The sequence below is a fragment of the Dermacentor silvarum genome, chromosome 3 (assembly GCF_013339745.2).
Source record: "Dermacentor silvarum isolate Dsil-2018 chromosome 3, BIME_Dsil_1.4, whole genome shotgun sequence".
NCBI lineage: Eukaryota > Metazoa > Arthropoda > Arachnida > Ixodida > Ixodidae > Dermacentor > Dermacentor silvarum.
The window spans coordinates 229,997,694-230,015,372 of record NC_051156.1 but is presented as its reverse complement, the minus strand read 5'-3'; the positions used below and the strand labels follow the sequence as shown (position 1 = coordinate 230,015,372).

General features: G+C 47.5%; 1 protein-coding gene across 5 annotated transcripts in view; it reads right to left on the bottom strand.

Moving 5' to 3' along the window:
* Positions 1-17,679, bottom strand: part of LOC119446843 (tyrosine-protein phosphatase non-receptor type 11-like) — a 197,206-nt gene that overhangs the window by 16,671 nt on the left and 162,856 nt on the right. For all 5 annotated transcript variants that reach the window (XR_007466205.1, XR_007466204.1, XM_037711408.2 and 2 more), the window contains one exon: positions 7,050-7,170. Coding sequence is in view for 3 of the 5 variants with exons in the window: in XM_037711408.2 (XP_037567336.1) it covers positions 7,053-7,170 (118 nt within the window). In the remaining 2 variants the exon portion in view is untranslated. The remainder of the gene's footprint in view (positions 1-7,049; positions 7,171-17,679) is intronic.

Sequence of the window (17,679 nt, the reverse complement as noted above, 5' to 3'; positions counted from 1 at the left end):
TCATTCGCGATGTTATTGCGACGCAGCGCATTCGGTACGGCGGCCGCTTCGAGAGACGAGCAATTTTGATGGCCCAGGAGCTGGGAAAGTCTGCCGCAGCTTGGTGTCTCGACGTCGATGAATTGTGGATCGCAGGACCAGCGACAGGCCCCCTTTAAGTGTGAGGCCAGTCGGAAATGCTCTGTGGAACCTGAAGTGGCCTGGTACTGACTCCGAATGAAATGTTGTGCAGTCTTTGAAGAAGTACTTAAATTTCAAACAAGCTCGACGGCACGGAAGATGACTTGATTTTCGGGTGACTACTTCTGGAGATAGTTTCGGATTTGCGAGACTCTGCTCATCCTGGCACTGAACCCCTCGAAGTATACGGCTGACAGTGCTCTTGGCGCTGATAGCGTACTTAGGACAGCGCCAGAAACACTTGGTGGGGACGTTTTCAGTGCCGAGTCCCGCGAAATTTCGTGAAAGTGAAGCTATACACGAAAGTTATCGCCCGAGATACCGTTCAATGAAAGCCCCGCCTCCTTATCAGACGATGATGATGAGTGATGATGATGTATGGGGTTTAATGGCGCAAGGGCCAATAATGGCCAAAGAGCACCAGGCCAATGTTAATGAGTTCGAATTAGAGCGATGAATTACGAGTGGTGGATATGACGTGGCTATAAGGGGGCCTAAAAAAAAAGTCACTGTAAAGTACATAAAATCTACATGTAATAAGATTATGGAAATGACTAATGGCGTGTTGTATGAGCATGAAATATGCATTGCGAATAAGTGCTGCTATGTGCAGAATATGTCAGATGCAGTAATTGGGGCAAAAGCACTACTGCCTAAACAGAGCGCTTGAACCACAAGGGCCTGGAGCCACGTGCCATACTGAATTACTGTCACAGCGGCATCCTCTGGAGAGAGGATGCGCTATGAATTTATTGGGCTTATAACATGTAGGACAACATCGTTCAAGAAAGCGAGGACTGCTTTTGTGTTAAAAAGTGGTTATTTACCAAGAAACATAGAGGGATGAAGTGGGACACAATAGCGGTATGCAAGAGGAAAATGTTTCCTTCTCTCTTTTTCGGCTTCCCGACACTCCAGGAGGACATGGAGGACGGTCAGCCTATCATCACATCGACCACAGGTTGGAGGCACGTTACATGTCAACAGAAAATCGTGAGCACTATATGTGTGCCCTATTCTGAGACGACACAAGAGGACATCTGTTCTTCGTGTTTTCACAGTTTAGGGCCAGAAACCTAACCGTGGCTTAATCAAGTGGAGCTTATTATTTGTTTCAGTGTCCCACATGTGTTGCCAGTGGCTTCGCAGTTTCGTTCGCAACAAAAGCTCGAGATCTGTGGCGGCAATAGTACTGCTAAGATTAGTAGCTTGAGATGTAATTGATGTGGCCATTTGGTCTGCTAGCACATTACCTTCGATGGATCTATGACCAGGAACCCAGCATATTGTCACATGTCTACCAGATGAGTAAATATTGCACAAATATGAGTAAAGTTCAATAAAAACAGGATTTTTGCGTTTCCTTAAAGACATTAGTGCCCTTACGACACTTAAGGAGTCCGTGAATATTATTGCCCTCTGTAGTTTTAATCTCTTCATCTGTTTAACAGCAGACAGTACTGCAGAAGCTTATGCTACTGCATAAGCTTCTGCAGTAAAGATACTTGTGTAAGGTTTCAATACGTCTGATTCAGAGAGAGATGGGCCGATAGCCATGTAAGACACGCCAGCATGTGTCTTTGACGCGTCGGTCTAGAATTCAGAGCAAGAGTATTTCGATTGGAGTTCATGGAAATGCATTGCGATTTCGAGTTCAGGAGCGTGCTTTGTGACCTCTACAAAGGATACATCACATTCTATCACCTGCCACTCCCAGGGCGGTAACAGCTTACCTGGAGGCATTACACAATGCTTGAGAAGTGGGACATCCATTTCTTCGCTAAGTGCTCTCACACGCAGTGAGAATGGACGTCTCATAGAGGGTCGGCTATGAAAAAGTGTAGTACATGACAAATCGTTAACGATTTTATAACATGGATGTTCATGATTAGAGTGGACTTTGAGGAAATACGTGAAGCTGATGTATGATCTCTGCAGATGGAGTGACCATTCATTCGATTCTACGTATAAGCTTTCAATAGGGCTTGTTCTGAAAGCGCCGGTGGCCAGGCGGATACCTAAGATGGTGAATGGGATCTAGCATCTTTAGCGCGCTTGGGGCAGCAGAGCTGATATATTACAGCACCATAATCCAGTCGCGATCGAATGAGACTCTTGTAAAGGTTCATTAAACATTTCCTATCGCTGCCCCATGTCGTGTGAGATAAAATCTTCATTAGGTTCATTGTTTTTAGGCATTTTGCTTTGAGATATTTTATGTGGGGAATGAAAGTTAGCTTAAAGTCAAGTATGATGCCTAAAAACTTGTGTTCTTTGTTCACAGGTATTTGCTGTCCATACAGTTCTACACAGGGATCTGGTATCAGGCCTTTCTTTCTCGTGAAAAGAACACAAGGAGTTTTGTGGGGGTTAACTTTAAACCCGTTTTTGTCTGCCCACTTGGATACCTTGTTCAAGCCCTGCTGTACCTGTCTCTCGCACATTGCGAGGTTACAGGACTTGAAGCCTATTTGTATGCCGTCCACGTAGACGGAATAAAAAATTACCGGTGGTAATGAGGCACGGAGTGTGTTCATCTTAACGACAAAGAGTGTGCAGCTGAGCACGCCTCCCTGGGGTACACCAGTTTCCTGTATAAATGAACGTGACAATACATTGCCGATTTTGACACGGAAGGTACGATTAGACAAATAGCTTTCTATTAGGCTTAGCATACTGACATGGATGCCCATTCGCGACAAGTCTCTCAAGATTCCGTAACGCCACATTGTATCGTACGCCTTCTCCATATCGAGGAATATCGATAGGAAAAATTGTTTATGTATAAATGCGTCCCGAATATTTCCTTCAATGCGCACAAGATGATCAGTTGTGGATCGCCCTTCTCTAAAGCCACACTGATAGGGATCAAGCATTTTGTTCAGTTCAAGGAAATGTATGAGGCGTCGATTTATCATTTTTTCAAATAGCTTGCACAGGCAACTTGTGAGAGCTATGGGACGGTAATTTGCCACCAAGGAAGGATCTTTACCCTGCTTCAATACAGGGACCACAATTGCTTCTTTCCATGCGGATGGAAGATATCCGGCTGCCTAAATAGTCTTGAAAAGTGCCAGTAGTGTTAGTTGTGTATCAGTGTACACGTTCTTAATCATGTCATACATGAGTCTGTCAGGTCCCGGTGCAGAGCTCTTACATGCAATCAAGGCAGCTCTCAACTCGGCAATACTGAAGGGACAGTTATACGGTTCGTTCTGTCGGCATTTGCGTACAAATGGCTTACAGTCTTCTAACTGTTTGTGTTTAAGGAAGGATTTCGAATAATGGATTGAGCTTGACACATGCTCAAAGTGCTCCCCAAGACAGTCTGCCTGGTCCTGCAAGGCATGCCCTTGGTCATTCACCAGAGGCAAAGGGTGAATTTGTTGCCCCTTTAGCTTTCTTAGGCCATTCCATACTTTTGCCTCCTGTGTGTAGGAATTTATACCCTAGAGAAACCTCACCCAGCTTTCTCTCTTTGCCTGATGTCATGTCCGCCTTCCCTGCGATTTAATGTGTTTAAATTGAATGAGATTTTCAGCATTTGGAGATCTACACAATATGCCCCATGCCTTATTTTGCCTTTTTCGCGCCTGTCTACAGTGTTCGTTCCACCAGGGAACACATCTTTTATGTGGACCACCATTCGTTTGTGGGATACACTTTTCAGCAGCATCAATAATAAAAGTGGTAAAATATGCGACAGCATCATCGATACTAAAATAGTTTATAAAATCTCGTGGTAAATAAGTTGATGTTTTAAAATGCTCCCAGTCAGCCGATGCTAATTTCCATCGAGGAATGTTGGGAGGGTTATCATGCTGCATTATTAAGCTTAAAGTTACAGGGAAGTGGTCGCTTCCAAAAGGATTGTTAATAACTTTCCATTCAAGGTCAGGAAGAAGAGAAGCTGATCCAACTGCAAGATCTATCGATGAATATGAATCATGTTGGGCGTTGTAATATGTCGGCTCCTTCTTATTAAAAAGGCAGGCACCAGAGGTCAGAAGGTAATTTTCGATGAGTCGACCTCTCGCGTCACATCACGAGTCTCCCCACATTGTGTTGTGGGCATTAAAATCACCCACAAGTAGGTAGGGTTCCGTAAGTTGCTCAATGAGGTTATAGAAATCTGTTTTTATGAGGTGATAGCTTGGAGGAATATATATGGAACAAACAGTTACCAACCTATTGAAGAGAATTACCCTAACTGACACTGCCTCAAGGGGTGTTTGTAAGGCTACATGATAACAAGCTACAGACTTGTCTGCAACGATTGCTACACCGCCGCATGAGGCGTTAGCCTCGTCACGGCCTTTTTGGAAGATGGCGTACTGACGAAGAAAGTTTGTGTGTGTTTCAGGTGTGTCTCTTGAACACACAGCAACTTTGGATTATGTTTATGTAAGAGTTCTTTAACGTCATCGAGATTGTGGAGAAGACCCCTGAAATTCCAATATAGTATTTGTGTATCCATAGTGAAGGTGTTTTGTGCTGTGTGTTTAAGAGAGGATATATGTTAGCCCACAAGGCCCTTTCCGGGCCCCGTGATTAGGGTTTTGTCTTTCTTGGCGCGCTCTTGAGAGCTGCGCCGATCCTTCGGCGTCTGGGACACCGGTGGACTTGGTGATGTATCCATCACCTCTGCCGAGGTGCTGGATGCCCGCTCGCGGCGTACGCTCGCGGGTGTTTCGGGCTTCTCTGACCGAGCAGAGGCCCTAGGTGTCGTAGAGCCCGCAGGCACGGAGGACTGCTCGCTCATTTTGCTGGGTGGCGGAACAGTGTTGGCTGCTACCGCCGAGGGGGCTGACGGCTTGACTGCCGGCACACTAAGTGTGACTCGGACGGCCGCCGAAGGAAGTGACGCTGCCCCCCGCCGCGTCACATCAACGTAGGATGGTTTCGATGGGTTGTGAGTCATGAAAAAACGTCTGCATGCTTCTTGGAAAGAGATATTCAATTTGACCTTTAGTTCGATTACTTCCTTTTCTTTTTCCATGACAAACACGATCGCGAATAAGCCGGATGGTCTCCATCACAGTTAACACAGTGTGTATCAGAAGTGCAGACGTCAGAGATGTGGTCATTTGAGGCACATTTTGCACAGGTAGAGCGCCCACAGCAGCTCTGAGATCCATGCCCAAACCGCTGACACTTGAAGCATCGGCGCGGATTTGGGATGTACGGTCGTACGCGAACTCTACAGTATCCAGTTTCGATGTATTCAGGCAGGTTGCTGGTTCCAAAGGTGATAATCAAGTGCTTAGTTGGGATTTCCTTGTCGTCACGTCTTAGTTTAATCCTTTGTACATTTACAACGTTTTCGTCTTTCCATCCCTCCAGCAGTTCAGTTTCAGTTAGTTCAAGCAGGTCGATTTCCGAAACGACACCACGGACAGTATGTGGACTCACAGAAATGGGAATGTCCCCGAATGCAGCAAGGTTTGTCAATTTGGGGTGTTGCAGCTTGTCACGCACCTCCAGCAGGAGGTCGCCGCTTGCCATCTTTGTTATTTTATAGCCAGGGCCTATGGTGTCTGTCAAGCATTTTGATACAATGAACGGGGATATCATTCGGACAGTCTTTGTTACGTGCTCACTATGTATGACGTGATACCTGGGAAATGTTTCTTTCTGTTGCAAAAAGAACTTGAAAGTTTCATCGGTGCGCCCCTTCTTAAGGGAGCGATCAGGGAGTGCAGGAAAATTGCTAGCCACCCACCACGGAGCCCAACTAGGGGACGCGACAGGACATGAAATATTCAGTTCTGATCACGCCAGCGGTACATGCCCACTATAACCCAATATGAATAACTTAGGTTGGTTATGTCACACAAGGTTAACCCTCGCTGCCTGGAAAATCAGAAGTGATACAGAAATAAGTAGAGGACAGGAAAGGGAGAAAGTGAGAGGGAAAGACGAAGATCGAAGAGAAGGACAGAAAAAGGCAACTACCGATTTCCCCCGGGTGGGTCAGTCCGAGGGTGCCGTCTACGTGAAGCGGAGGCCAAAGAGGCCAAAGAGCTGTGTTGCCTCCACCGAGGGGCCATGAAGGTCCAAGCACCCGGCTTCGGCTCACCCCCCAAGATCCTCTTTTCCCCGGACACGGCTAAGCCGCGCATTGTTAGACGCGGGAGGGTCCAACCCTCGTGTGCTCGGGTACGTGGTGGCGCAACTCACCAAACACCTGCTTGCGCAGACGCCCCTGCGGGGGATGATGATGAGCGAAGAGAACAAGTTTCCAAATTGCGATTCCTTGAATAAAGGTACAATTTCTTTTTCCGTTCATCTCGCGTTACATTCGCAGTTTTATTTTTATTATCTCATATGACTGGAAAGTCGCTCCTCGCGTTACAATCGCGGTCACATTACATTCGGGTGAATACGGTACAGCACACCCGTTATCAGCCGGCTGCAGTGTGCTCACGCGTCAGCCTGCGTCTGCTTAGGGCTTTGTTTCTTTTTTTTTTTTTTCTCAGACGGTACCGACAAAGGCGTCGTACGAGGCGGGGTTGGCGTAAAATTGCGTCGTATAATAAAGGTTTTTAATACATTATTTCTGTGGGGGTTTTGCCGGGACCAAACCAATTCGTTGTAAAATGCGGGTCGTCGCATAACCGGGGGACGTATAATCGAGGTTCCACTGTACGTTCATGACCCAGTGCTGTGAAAGTGTTTTTAGAAGTGAGAGCTTCCTGCTGAACCAAAAAAGCAGCCACGTGCATCAGTGTTTGGACACGACACAGCCTGCGTCTCAGTGCTCAATTCAAAAGTGCATGCAATGCACTGCACTAGCACTACCAGTGCCAAGAACCACACGAGATACCCAAGGATAGCGTGTGTCATATTTACTTGAAATATAAATTTACCTGTCACGACTTTTTTGGTGGCGGTGGTGGTGGCGCGAAAGCTGGGGGTGGTCCCACAGGCGACTTCCTCTCTTGAAGCGGAATGTTCTCGTACATCTGCCGGGGCATTTCTGTTGGTGGCCTTCAAGGAAAAAAAAAAAAGGCACAAGTGACATCTTATTCAAATGAGGATGATAAAAACAGCGAAAGTGTTTCCTTTATACTATTGCTGCTGACACATCACCAAATATGCATTGTTTTATTTTTAAACTCAACCACAACTGAAACAACACATTGTAGCGCAACAACTGCGTAGCATGAGAACTGCTCGAGACACGTCGGCATCAAACGAAAGCAATCAATTTAAGTTTGCAACACTTATGAAGCCATGCAATGCGCAGCGCGTTTTTTCAATCAGACTGACGCACAGCTTCGTTCTTTTCTTGTTATCTGCTATGCGACCCCCTTCGGCCTCATAAGAGCTGCTTTCATATCTGGCTGTTTAATATCAAACTTGAACAGCATGTAGTGCGCTGTATCTGAATTAACGAAATTTTTACTGTGATGAGTTGACTATTGACGCCCGCTGTTTCACAGAATTATCGCATGGATGCGGAGATGTGCATGACACAAATTAAGACTAGAAAGAACCTGCAAAGCTTTCTGCAATAAATCTGCGACTTGGGTAAGTTGGTAGTGCTTCGCTTTGATATACACATAAAAAAAACAGGATGGACAGCTAGAAACAATGACCACCACCAGAGCTGGCAAGTGTCATTCTGTCTGTCAGAGCTGTTTTTTTTTTTTATGGCACTGCTTTATATTGGGGGCGAGGACTTACGGAGTCACCATCTGTCGGAAGCGTCTCACTTGCGTAATATGAGGGATAATGCGGCGCGCTCCTCACAGGTTTGGCTGTTGGCACGCAATAAAGAAAAACCACGCGGGAGCCTCCTGGCCATTTCTGTAAGTACTCCTCAAACGAAGGATGTTTCTTACTGTCAAAATAATAATCTAGAGCAAATGGAAAGCGCAGAATAGTTTACAGGCGCTATCTCTTTACCGAATACGTACAGTGAACGCACATGGCGCGCGGTCAACGTGAAGGAGTCCCCCGAACCAGCTTCTTGCGTGAAAGGTAAGCGTGAAAGGTAAGCGTGAAAGGTAAGAGCAGACTATGGGAAATATGTCCTTATAGTGGCTGTCTGTGTAACCAAATGGGTTCGCAGCGGCCGACTGCACATCTGCTTGCATGTCCGCACACAACGGTTCGCTTTCATTACGAGCGCGTTTTCGCATCGTGCCACGAGCTTTAGGCCGCAGCATATAAAGATTTGATGTTACACAAGCAACCATTGTTGTGTGGACGCTATCAGAGCTGTTCAAAAATAATTTCGTTATAACTAGGAACTTCAACACCTAAATCGACTTGTGATGTGCCATCGTGACAATTCAATAATTTTTTTCTTCTCAATTCTTGGACTTTTCAATATCAGTATTTCTCAATCTGCCTCGCACTGTAAGTTGATCGGTATTCTCAGCGAGGAATTTCCCGCTGCTTCTTTTTCTTAATCAAGTACATTCATTGTTTGGTGCTAACACAAACATGAGCATATGCCATGCCCTTTTTTTTAATGTGCTTCTTACTGTTCCCTTTCCATTCTGGTGAACTTGCCAGTATCTAGCATCAAGAAGTTCATAGACCAAATCTTCAGGACATTAACCGGGCAGCGCGTGCAGGCGAGCTTCTCAGTGCGCGCTTTCTACTCCTCACCGGACATTGCAGCCTCAACACTCCCGAGTTTGTAGTCTATGGCTGCTTGCCAGTTCTAAGTTTCGCAATCCGAGCTACATGCAGCTTCTTGGCCTGCGAGTACGTGTGAAGGCTGACACGCGTACGCCTTCAAAGGCAGCCATTGTACCTATTACAGTGCTTTCAAGTGTTATCAAGCAGACACCCGAAGCGGGAAAACATCCCCCTTAATCAGAACCGTAGCACAACTTTCAGCTCACTTTGGTGCTTCAGACGACGTGGCCGCTGTGTCCCCGTGATTCCTCATACCACGCCAACAGTGGCGCCAGCTTTTCCAGTGGTGGAGCTCACCCCCAATACAAAATTATTTCCTGTTGTGCTTCATGCCAGGTCCTTGTGTACTCCATAACTGAGCTTCAGCTGGACACTTGTTGTGCTTTCGCGTTTTATCTTTGCCAAGTGCAGTGCCCCACAATCGCAAGGCTTAATTAACATATGCTACATGGCCACAAATTACGCGAGCGTTTATGCTACAGAATACTGGGCATGCGAGTTATTTGAGAACAAGGCTTTCAATCGCCATGCACATTAACATTCTTATTCTGTCTAGGCGGCTGACTTTGTCTTTCATAGCCCCTTTGTCACCCATCTAGCATACTCATTCCAGGGTATCATCTTCCAGTTGGACACAAAAGATGAATCCAGTCTGCTAGCACAAATCTTCACTTTGCTTCCCTTTACTACCTTAAAGGCCCCCAGGATTGTGGGTATTACATAAGGGGTGGGTAACAAGTATAAAGTAAATAAATACACAAGGAAAGGATGTTTAAGTACACGTTTGTTCGCAGTTAAATATGGTAGTTATACAGTTAAAAAATGTGGATGCACAGGTGATTGCAGCAATGTCGTGTGGAAGGCCATTCCAGTCCAAGGCTGAGCGTGGAAAGAATGATGAGGCAAAAGTGGTAGTGTGCGCACAGAGCTGGGCGACTTGGAAGGCAGCTTCTCGTCAAATAAACACAGCTCACTACAATTCAGATTTCACGGGACCGAGGAAAATATCCCAACAAACCAAATGTCGAATTATCCAGGGTATTAAAAAAATAAATGCTTACTACACCAATCCGCCTTTATTTACTGGGTAAATCCACAACCCTTGCATCCATTTCGCACAGTATCAGTACAGAAGCTGCAATTCTCGTCATCTTACAACTGGTTAGTGCTTGCAGCCACGATGGACCTCGCAACGTACTTCACAGTGTGGCTGCAGCGCAAGACCCGTGTCTTCATCTGAGCAGACTTGCTTTTCGCACTGCACGCACATCCTAATAATTTTTTTGTTTTTTTGCCAGTGAGCTGGTCGGCAACAGATTGTACGTCCATTGTGATTTAGCCGGTGAGTTTAGTGCCACTGTGTGGGCTGTGGTAGAATCGCTCTTCATCCTCGACAGCTTCCATTGCATTGCATTCTATGTAAAACAAAATTACTCTTCACAACTGCTGCGGTCAAAATCGTTGGTGCCATCGACGCGATTGTGGATGGCGACCACACTGTTCTTAAGGCACGTGGCCAATGCGCACACCAAGTTAAAATGAAACTACTGCTACAGATAAACAGTGATTGCTATCGACACAATCATAGGTGCCAACTATTGCAGTTGTGTAGGCTTGCGGTGCCATGCACGGTGGTAAATGCAAGAATAAAGGCTATAAACGTAAACAGCCCCGAAGCGTTCTGGCATTCTTGTTGTTCCTGTATGATTTCCACTGATGACTACGGCAACGCGGACTTGGTCCCTTCGTTTTGGTTGGACGTTAGCGCCACATTTGCTCTTGCATCGCACATTTGCAGCACTCTGCGCTTACCGCACCCCTGCGAGTTATCCGAATTAACCAGTGTGCAGCCAAATACGTCAGAATTAACGAGAGTTTGATGCCATTAAATAATGCATACACCTGCCGGGACCAGAGAATGAGTCCAAATTATCCAATTTTCCGAATTAATGAAGGTCGAGTTAACGAGGTTTTACTGTACATGTTGCCGACCAAGGTCAAGATGCACTCTCTTTAGAAAAGCGGGTTTAATCTCAGGAGTGCAAAGGCCCTCTCTGTTTCCGAGCAGTTTCTTGTGAATTCTCAAACAGGCTGAAAGTGCGTATGATTTGCCTGAATGAAATAAAACTGAAATATGCACACAGATTTTGTGTAAAATATGAAATAGGGTCATCACAAAGTAAAAGCATATCAATACAGTACATACTCCAGTTAAACCTGGATACGTATAACGAAATTGACAAATTCCCGAAAAACTTCGTTATATAAAGCGGATTTCGTTATATGCAGGTTCGGCACAAACATTTGAAAAAGAAACGCTTACCGTATTTACTCGATTTTTACCGCTTACCAATGGCGTATTTTACCGCTTACAAAGCCCGTTTATAGTCCGACGTTATTGGCGCGCGGGCCAGCGTTGTTTATGGCCAATCACGCTAGGCTGGTTGCGCTGTGCCAGCTGAAACGCCATCTTCTCTATACTCCGACGCGCGCGCCGTCGGCTGTTATCTTCAGAGCAAGCGCACAAGGATCCCAAGCCCGAGCGCCGCTTCGAATGGCTGTCTGCAACCGTCGGCTAAGCGGCGTGGGCGCCTTTATTTGTTCACGCGAAATGGCATTGTGGGTCGGCGCAGTCGGCGCGACCAATGCGCGAATGGGTCAGGAGCCATTTCAGCGCCGGGCGTGTCAGAAGCCGCCGGTTACGTTGGCTGCGCCGGTGCGCTTGACTATAGATGTGACTTAGCGTGCGTGTGCTCGCGTTACGTCGGATTATAAACGGCCCTGTAGTGTCACTTAGTGTCAAGTTAGTGAAGTGAAACGCAGAGACTTGCACAGTCACCAAAGAGCGGCGCTGCCAGTGCGTTTAAAAAAAAAGGTTTTTTTTTTTCTTCGGCAACATCAACAGGAAAAGAAGAGAGCCGGCTTGGCGGGCTAGGCCAGCTGCAGCAAGCGGGGGACCAAGTTTGAATAAAGGGAGGGGGAGAGGTCACGCCCGCGGCGGCAAGATCGCCGGGTCAAGGGATGCAGGGCTGCCTCGCGCACATTCGCACGCACGTACATGTGCGCTCACTTTCGCCTCGCAGTCGCCGTGAATTCGAGCGAGCCAAGCGCGACACCGCCGCTTCGCATTCCTTCATAGCGGAGAAGGTGCTTCCGGTTGCTGCTCGCGCAAAAATGACAAAATTTGGGGCGAAATCTCTAGGTTGTCAGTGGAGAAAATTCGTTATTTCGAGGGGGTCTCCTGGTGCCACTTCATTACGTAGAGGTATCAAATACATGTGCTTTTATGGAGTAATGGCGGGGAATAGAAAAACTTTTGTTATACCCAGGAATTCGTTATATGGAGGTTCATTATAAGCAGGTTTAACTGTATTAGTGCATTCAATGCTTTTAATGACACTGCTATCTGTTGACACCAATCTATTACCACTGCTTGGGAAAGCAGTGTTAATAGAAAGCGGTCTGGAAAGCAGTAACACTGTGTGAAAACAATATTAAAATGTGGGCTTTTGGAACAGAAAGTTCTGAACCCAATATGTGCGCTAGCGTGGATTTGGTGGCACTTTTAGACAGACGCACAATTCATAGGTAAGCACAGCTAAGCTGGTTCATTCACATCTGTTTTGTTTGTTATGCTTCTTGTGCATGTGTGCTTATTGGACAGTGTACACATGCTTCCCAATTATCATGTTTCATGATGAGATTGTGCACGCGCTGCATGCAATCTTTGTCGTATGGCCCTGTTTTTTGCGCCTACTCCTTTTGCTGCTGGTTTCGGAGCGTCTTGGGCGCATTATCCTGCTGCAGCGAAATTTTTCAATAAACGTTCAAAGTTGTTAGTAGCACTTGTCCCGTCTTTCTCGCCTTCCTTTGTCCCTAAGGGTGCTGGGCATTTTTCTACAGTGTAACAAATTCAAGTAACATATTAGTAGGCTATAAATTCAAATGCTACTTATTGGCGATATGCTGATAAACATAAAGCAATATATAAATCTGGAAATTAAAATAAAAATAGTTATGTATGCTAATTATTTATTTGTTTAGAATAACTAGCATTCATCATGCAACATAGCCCCTTCATCACTGTTATTTTCCTTAGAAGACACCTCGTAATCACCAAGGCCTTTGAATCATCAGTTGATAAGTTCTTGAATCGCTGCATTGTGAAAAAATAAATAAATAATAATTGGCGGGCCCCATGCACATATGGGAATCGGTAACAAGCCAGGCTTGATTTGATGTTGACTGAGATGTTTTCACTTCACTTAGTTGTAGCTCAATGCGTGCTCTGATCCCATGGTCCACACCCTTTGTGGGCACATTACCCAGTGCTGCATGCCCTGTTGCACATACCCACTGGAAAAGGTTGTACAATTGGCAAGACGGCAGCAAAGGGGGAGGCAAGGGAACCTTCGCTCATGTCAGCAATGCTTTTTTGTGTAACCTGCTGCAATCTCCATGCAATCACGATACCTTACGGGCGCGTCAGCAGACACACTCAGCGGCAACAATACCACGACCCAGCTAACATACAGTGAACGACCAATTTTTCGGACATGCGAAATAATTCAGACACTTTCGTGGCGCCGGCACAAATCCCATAGAGCCAATGTATAAGGATGTCTCAAATTTCGGACGCTGAAACTCTTCGCCATTCGATCTTTCAGACATTTTGCTATCACTGCAGGCTCGAAATGGCATTATTTAAGCCACTACCACTGTCTTTTTCATTATTTCGCAGTGCCAAACCACCGCTCTTGTACGCCAATCCGCTGGCAGCTATAGCCACCGTGGCACTACTACACAATACGACAATGCTACGAGCACCGTTACACCTAATAGCCTTCCGAGATATTTTGGACGTGCCTGTGGCCTTTAGGGGCAGCAAAGGGCACTTTTTGATTTTTTTCGGACTGTACAATATTGTGGAGGTTTTCGCAACCCCTAGGGAGGCCAAGAAATCGGACGTTGACTGTATCTTGTTGCAATCACAACACCCCAGTTGAAACTCCGTAGCAACCTCCACTATCCCTAGTTTCCTGACTGTAAATTTGTTGCAATGGCTATCCATTTGTACTGCTTCCACAATTACACAGGATAAGTCTCCTCACATTTAACGAGTGGAAACACGCGAACAATGTACATAGGGGCAAGGCACATGTGTTAGTAGGCCATCCACAGCCCAATCAGAGAGGGATTTTATTGCAACAGCAATTACAGTAGAACCTCGTTCATATAATTTGGAAAAAAATGTGAGAAATAATACACCAACTGGGAAAATGTCACTAAAAATTTGACAGACTCAACCGTAGTTTACATCTACATAATGCGACACGTTGCGCAAATTGTTGTAGCACGAGGCGCAGACGAAGGCTGAGCAGGTGGGGCCAGAGACACGCATTGTCATTTTAGCAGCGCAAGCTTACGTTTGCAATCCTCGAATTCGGCCTGGGTCTGGAGCTTTTATTTGGGCCTCGGTAAGCAGCTTCTATTTTGGCAGAAAGTTTTTACACTTTGTGCGAATAGTTGCGGTACAAACGCTGACACGTCGGGCTAGTGGTGGCGAAGCGTCCCGAGACACACATTGCCGCCTTCCTATTGAGTAGTGTTTTAACACGGCGACGGGAAACCGAAACAAAATCCAGCTTGTGAGGGATGCAGGCTGATGCTGCCAGAGCAAAACATGACACTCACTTTACGCTGCCTGCAGCAGGGAAAGAAGAAGCGTTTGGGTTATCACCTGTTAAAGGCGGGCAGCACGCTTCCAATGGCACTACGCCTCATGCACTGTGAAACAGATAGGTGAAGATGCTTACCACAACAGGGTTGTCGGCGACCGATGAGGAGATTTTTATTGCTACCACAATAGCAAACTGAGTGCACGGTGGCATTATCACGTAAGACGGGCAAGCGAGTATAGCGGGGAAGCTGCTGCAGTGCACGGCTACTGTCCTCGATCGCGCGTGCATCTTGTACCTTTTCGTGTTCACAAGAGATCTAGCGGATGGAAAACGTATCATACTAATGCCACCTGGTGTTTTGAGCCCGCAAACAATCATCATTGGGTGCCCAGCAAGAACGGAGAAGACGACGAAGTCAAAGATCCCGCGCCAGCTGGAGTCAACCGTTCCTTCGTGTCTGGCATTCTTCGTGTCTGGCTGGTCATACTGTTGCTTGCGCTTGCCTTAGCACGTGACAAACTGGTGGAGGTGCTGGGTAATCTAATCTATGCACCAAACCCCTCCGAGCAGCAGGAGCTCCAGTCCCGTACCGGTGGTTACGCCTGTACACCGCGCCAGCAGAAGGATCCGTGGACAAGCCCCTGAGTTTGGACTCCTCCCAGAGACAATGGCAGCTCCGACCAGTATGGAAGGCAGTAAGCCGATTCATTGTACGCTAATCCATCCGCGAACGCCGAATCCCTTCCACGGTGCCATGCATGAGGATGTTGAAGATTGGCTGGTGCACTATGAACATGTTGCCTCGTTCAACAAGTGGCACGATGCAGACAAACTGAAAAACGTATATTTCAGCCTCAACGATGGCGCACGTGTTTGGTATGAGAACCGTGCAGATACCCTAACTTCATGGGAAGAATTCAAACGCCGTCTTTTTGAGACGTATGCGAGCCCTGATCGCCGAGAACGAGCTGAGCGTGATCTCCAGTCCCGTATACAAATGCCGAACGAAGGTGTCGCAATGTATGTCGAGGACACGACGCGTCTCTTTCGACGAGCCGACCCCAGCATGTGGGAAGAAAAGAAGGTGCGGTACCTGATGCGCGGAGTGAAAGAGCAGCTGTTCGGCGGTCTCGTGCGCAGTCCTCCCAAGACTGTGTCAGAATTTCTTTCTGAGGCCGTCACCATGGAACAGACTCTTCGGCAGCGGGCACCATCACACGAATGCCAAGTGAACGCTGCCTCACCTACGGACTTCTTCGGAGCTCTCGGGGGCCAAGGCGATTTCTTTCGAGAGCTCATCCGTTCTGTAATCCGCGAAGAACTCCAGAAGCTGTCGATACCTTCACGGCCGACGCTCAGCTCTTTGTCCAGCGTTGTCCGTGACGAAGTCCAGCATGCGCTAAGAGAACCACCCTTCAACACAGAATCTCAACCGCAAAGACCTGACAGCCCCCGTATGTCGTATTCGCAAGCTTTGCGGCAACCCGCCCCACCTTAATCCCCGTTTCGCACCGCGGTCCCTGCCATACTACAGCCCGACCAGGCGGCATCGTATTACCATGACAAGCGACAGGCCCCAAGAAAATCAGACGTGTGGCGGGCGCCTGATCGTCGTCCCCTTTGCTTTCACTGTGGCGAAGCTGGGCATGTCTACCGACAGTGCTCATATCGAGAGCTCGGACTACGCGGATTCCCAGCAAACTCGCAGTGACCTAGGTTCGGCCAGCGTCCTCCTGCAATTGAAGAATACGTTGCCCAGCAGCGCGGATCCTCATCAGCTCGACACCAGTCACGATCCCCTTCGCCGCGGCGATTTTCTCCGACTCGCCGTACGTATTCGAGCGTGGTGCAGGGTCGGTCACCCAGCCCACGCCGGGAAAACTAACCACAGCGGCCTTCGGGGGCGAGGCCGCTCAGTCTGGACCTGCTCAAGGACCCCTGCTGACGCGTACGCGAACCGACGATACATCGACCACGACAGTACCTGCTGATTACGGAAGAAAAATTTCCTTGGACATTCCTGTATTTCTCGACGGTCGTGAATTGACTGCTTTAGTGGACACTGGAGCAGATTATTCAATAATCAGCGAAATACTGGCCACCCTACTAAAGAAAGTGACGACGCCTTGGAATCGAACGCCAGTTCGTACAGCTGGCGGGCACATCGTCACACCACTCGGCATGTGCACGGCACGAATAGAGATTCGCGGGTCCACGTTTGTTGCCAGCTTGAGCATTCTCCCTCAGTGTTCTCGAGACCTAATCATCGGCATGGCCTTTCTTAGGGAGCATGGAGCTATCATCGACATTCGAAAATGCCTCGTCACTTTTTCGACAAAGAGCGCCGCAGCGACGACCAACACCTTCCACCCTCGAGCGCCTACCCACGACGCTGTCACGTTACCACCGCGTGCAAGTGTCGTGGTTCAAGTGGCATGTGACAGACTCTTACACGGTCACGAACTTCAGCTACGAACACCGCCACCTTTTCCCCGGTACTGCCATCGCCTACGCCGACCCATCGCCGATGTCACTCAATGTTTTGTTTCCGAGGCAATGGGCACTGCTGAAGCACCTCTACGCAACGTCGACATTAGCCCAACGCTTCCTGAAGACAACAAACAACCCCTGCGCGAGCTGTTGCTCGAGTTTCACTCTTGCTTTGCACAGTCGTCGAAGATACATCAAACGGCGATTACGAAACACCGTATCATCACCTATGACGACGCGCACCCCATACGGCAACAGCCTTATCGTGTTTCCCCGACCGAACGACATGCCATTCAAACGCAGGTGAAGGAAATGCTTTAAGACGGCGTAATACAGCCTTCATGCAGCCCCTGGTCATCGCCAGTCGTGCTCGTTAAAAAGAAAGATGGCACGCTTCGGTTTTGTGTTGACTACCGGAAGCTAAACAACGTCACAAAGAAAGACGTGTACCCTTTGCCTCGTGTCGACGATTCTCTGGACAGGCAGAGGCGCGCGGAGTATTTCTCCTCTATCGATCGGAAAAGTGGCTACTGGCAAATTGAAGTAGATGAGCGGGACCGCGAGAAAACTGCCTTTGTGACTCCGGACGGCCTTTACGAATTTAGAGTACTCCCTTTCGGCCTCTGTTCTGCTCCAGCCACATTCCAGCGAATGATGGATACCGTTCTCGCTG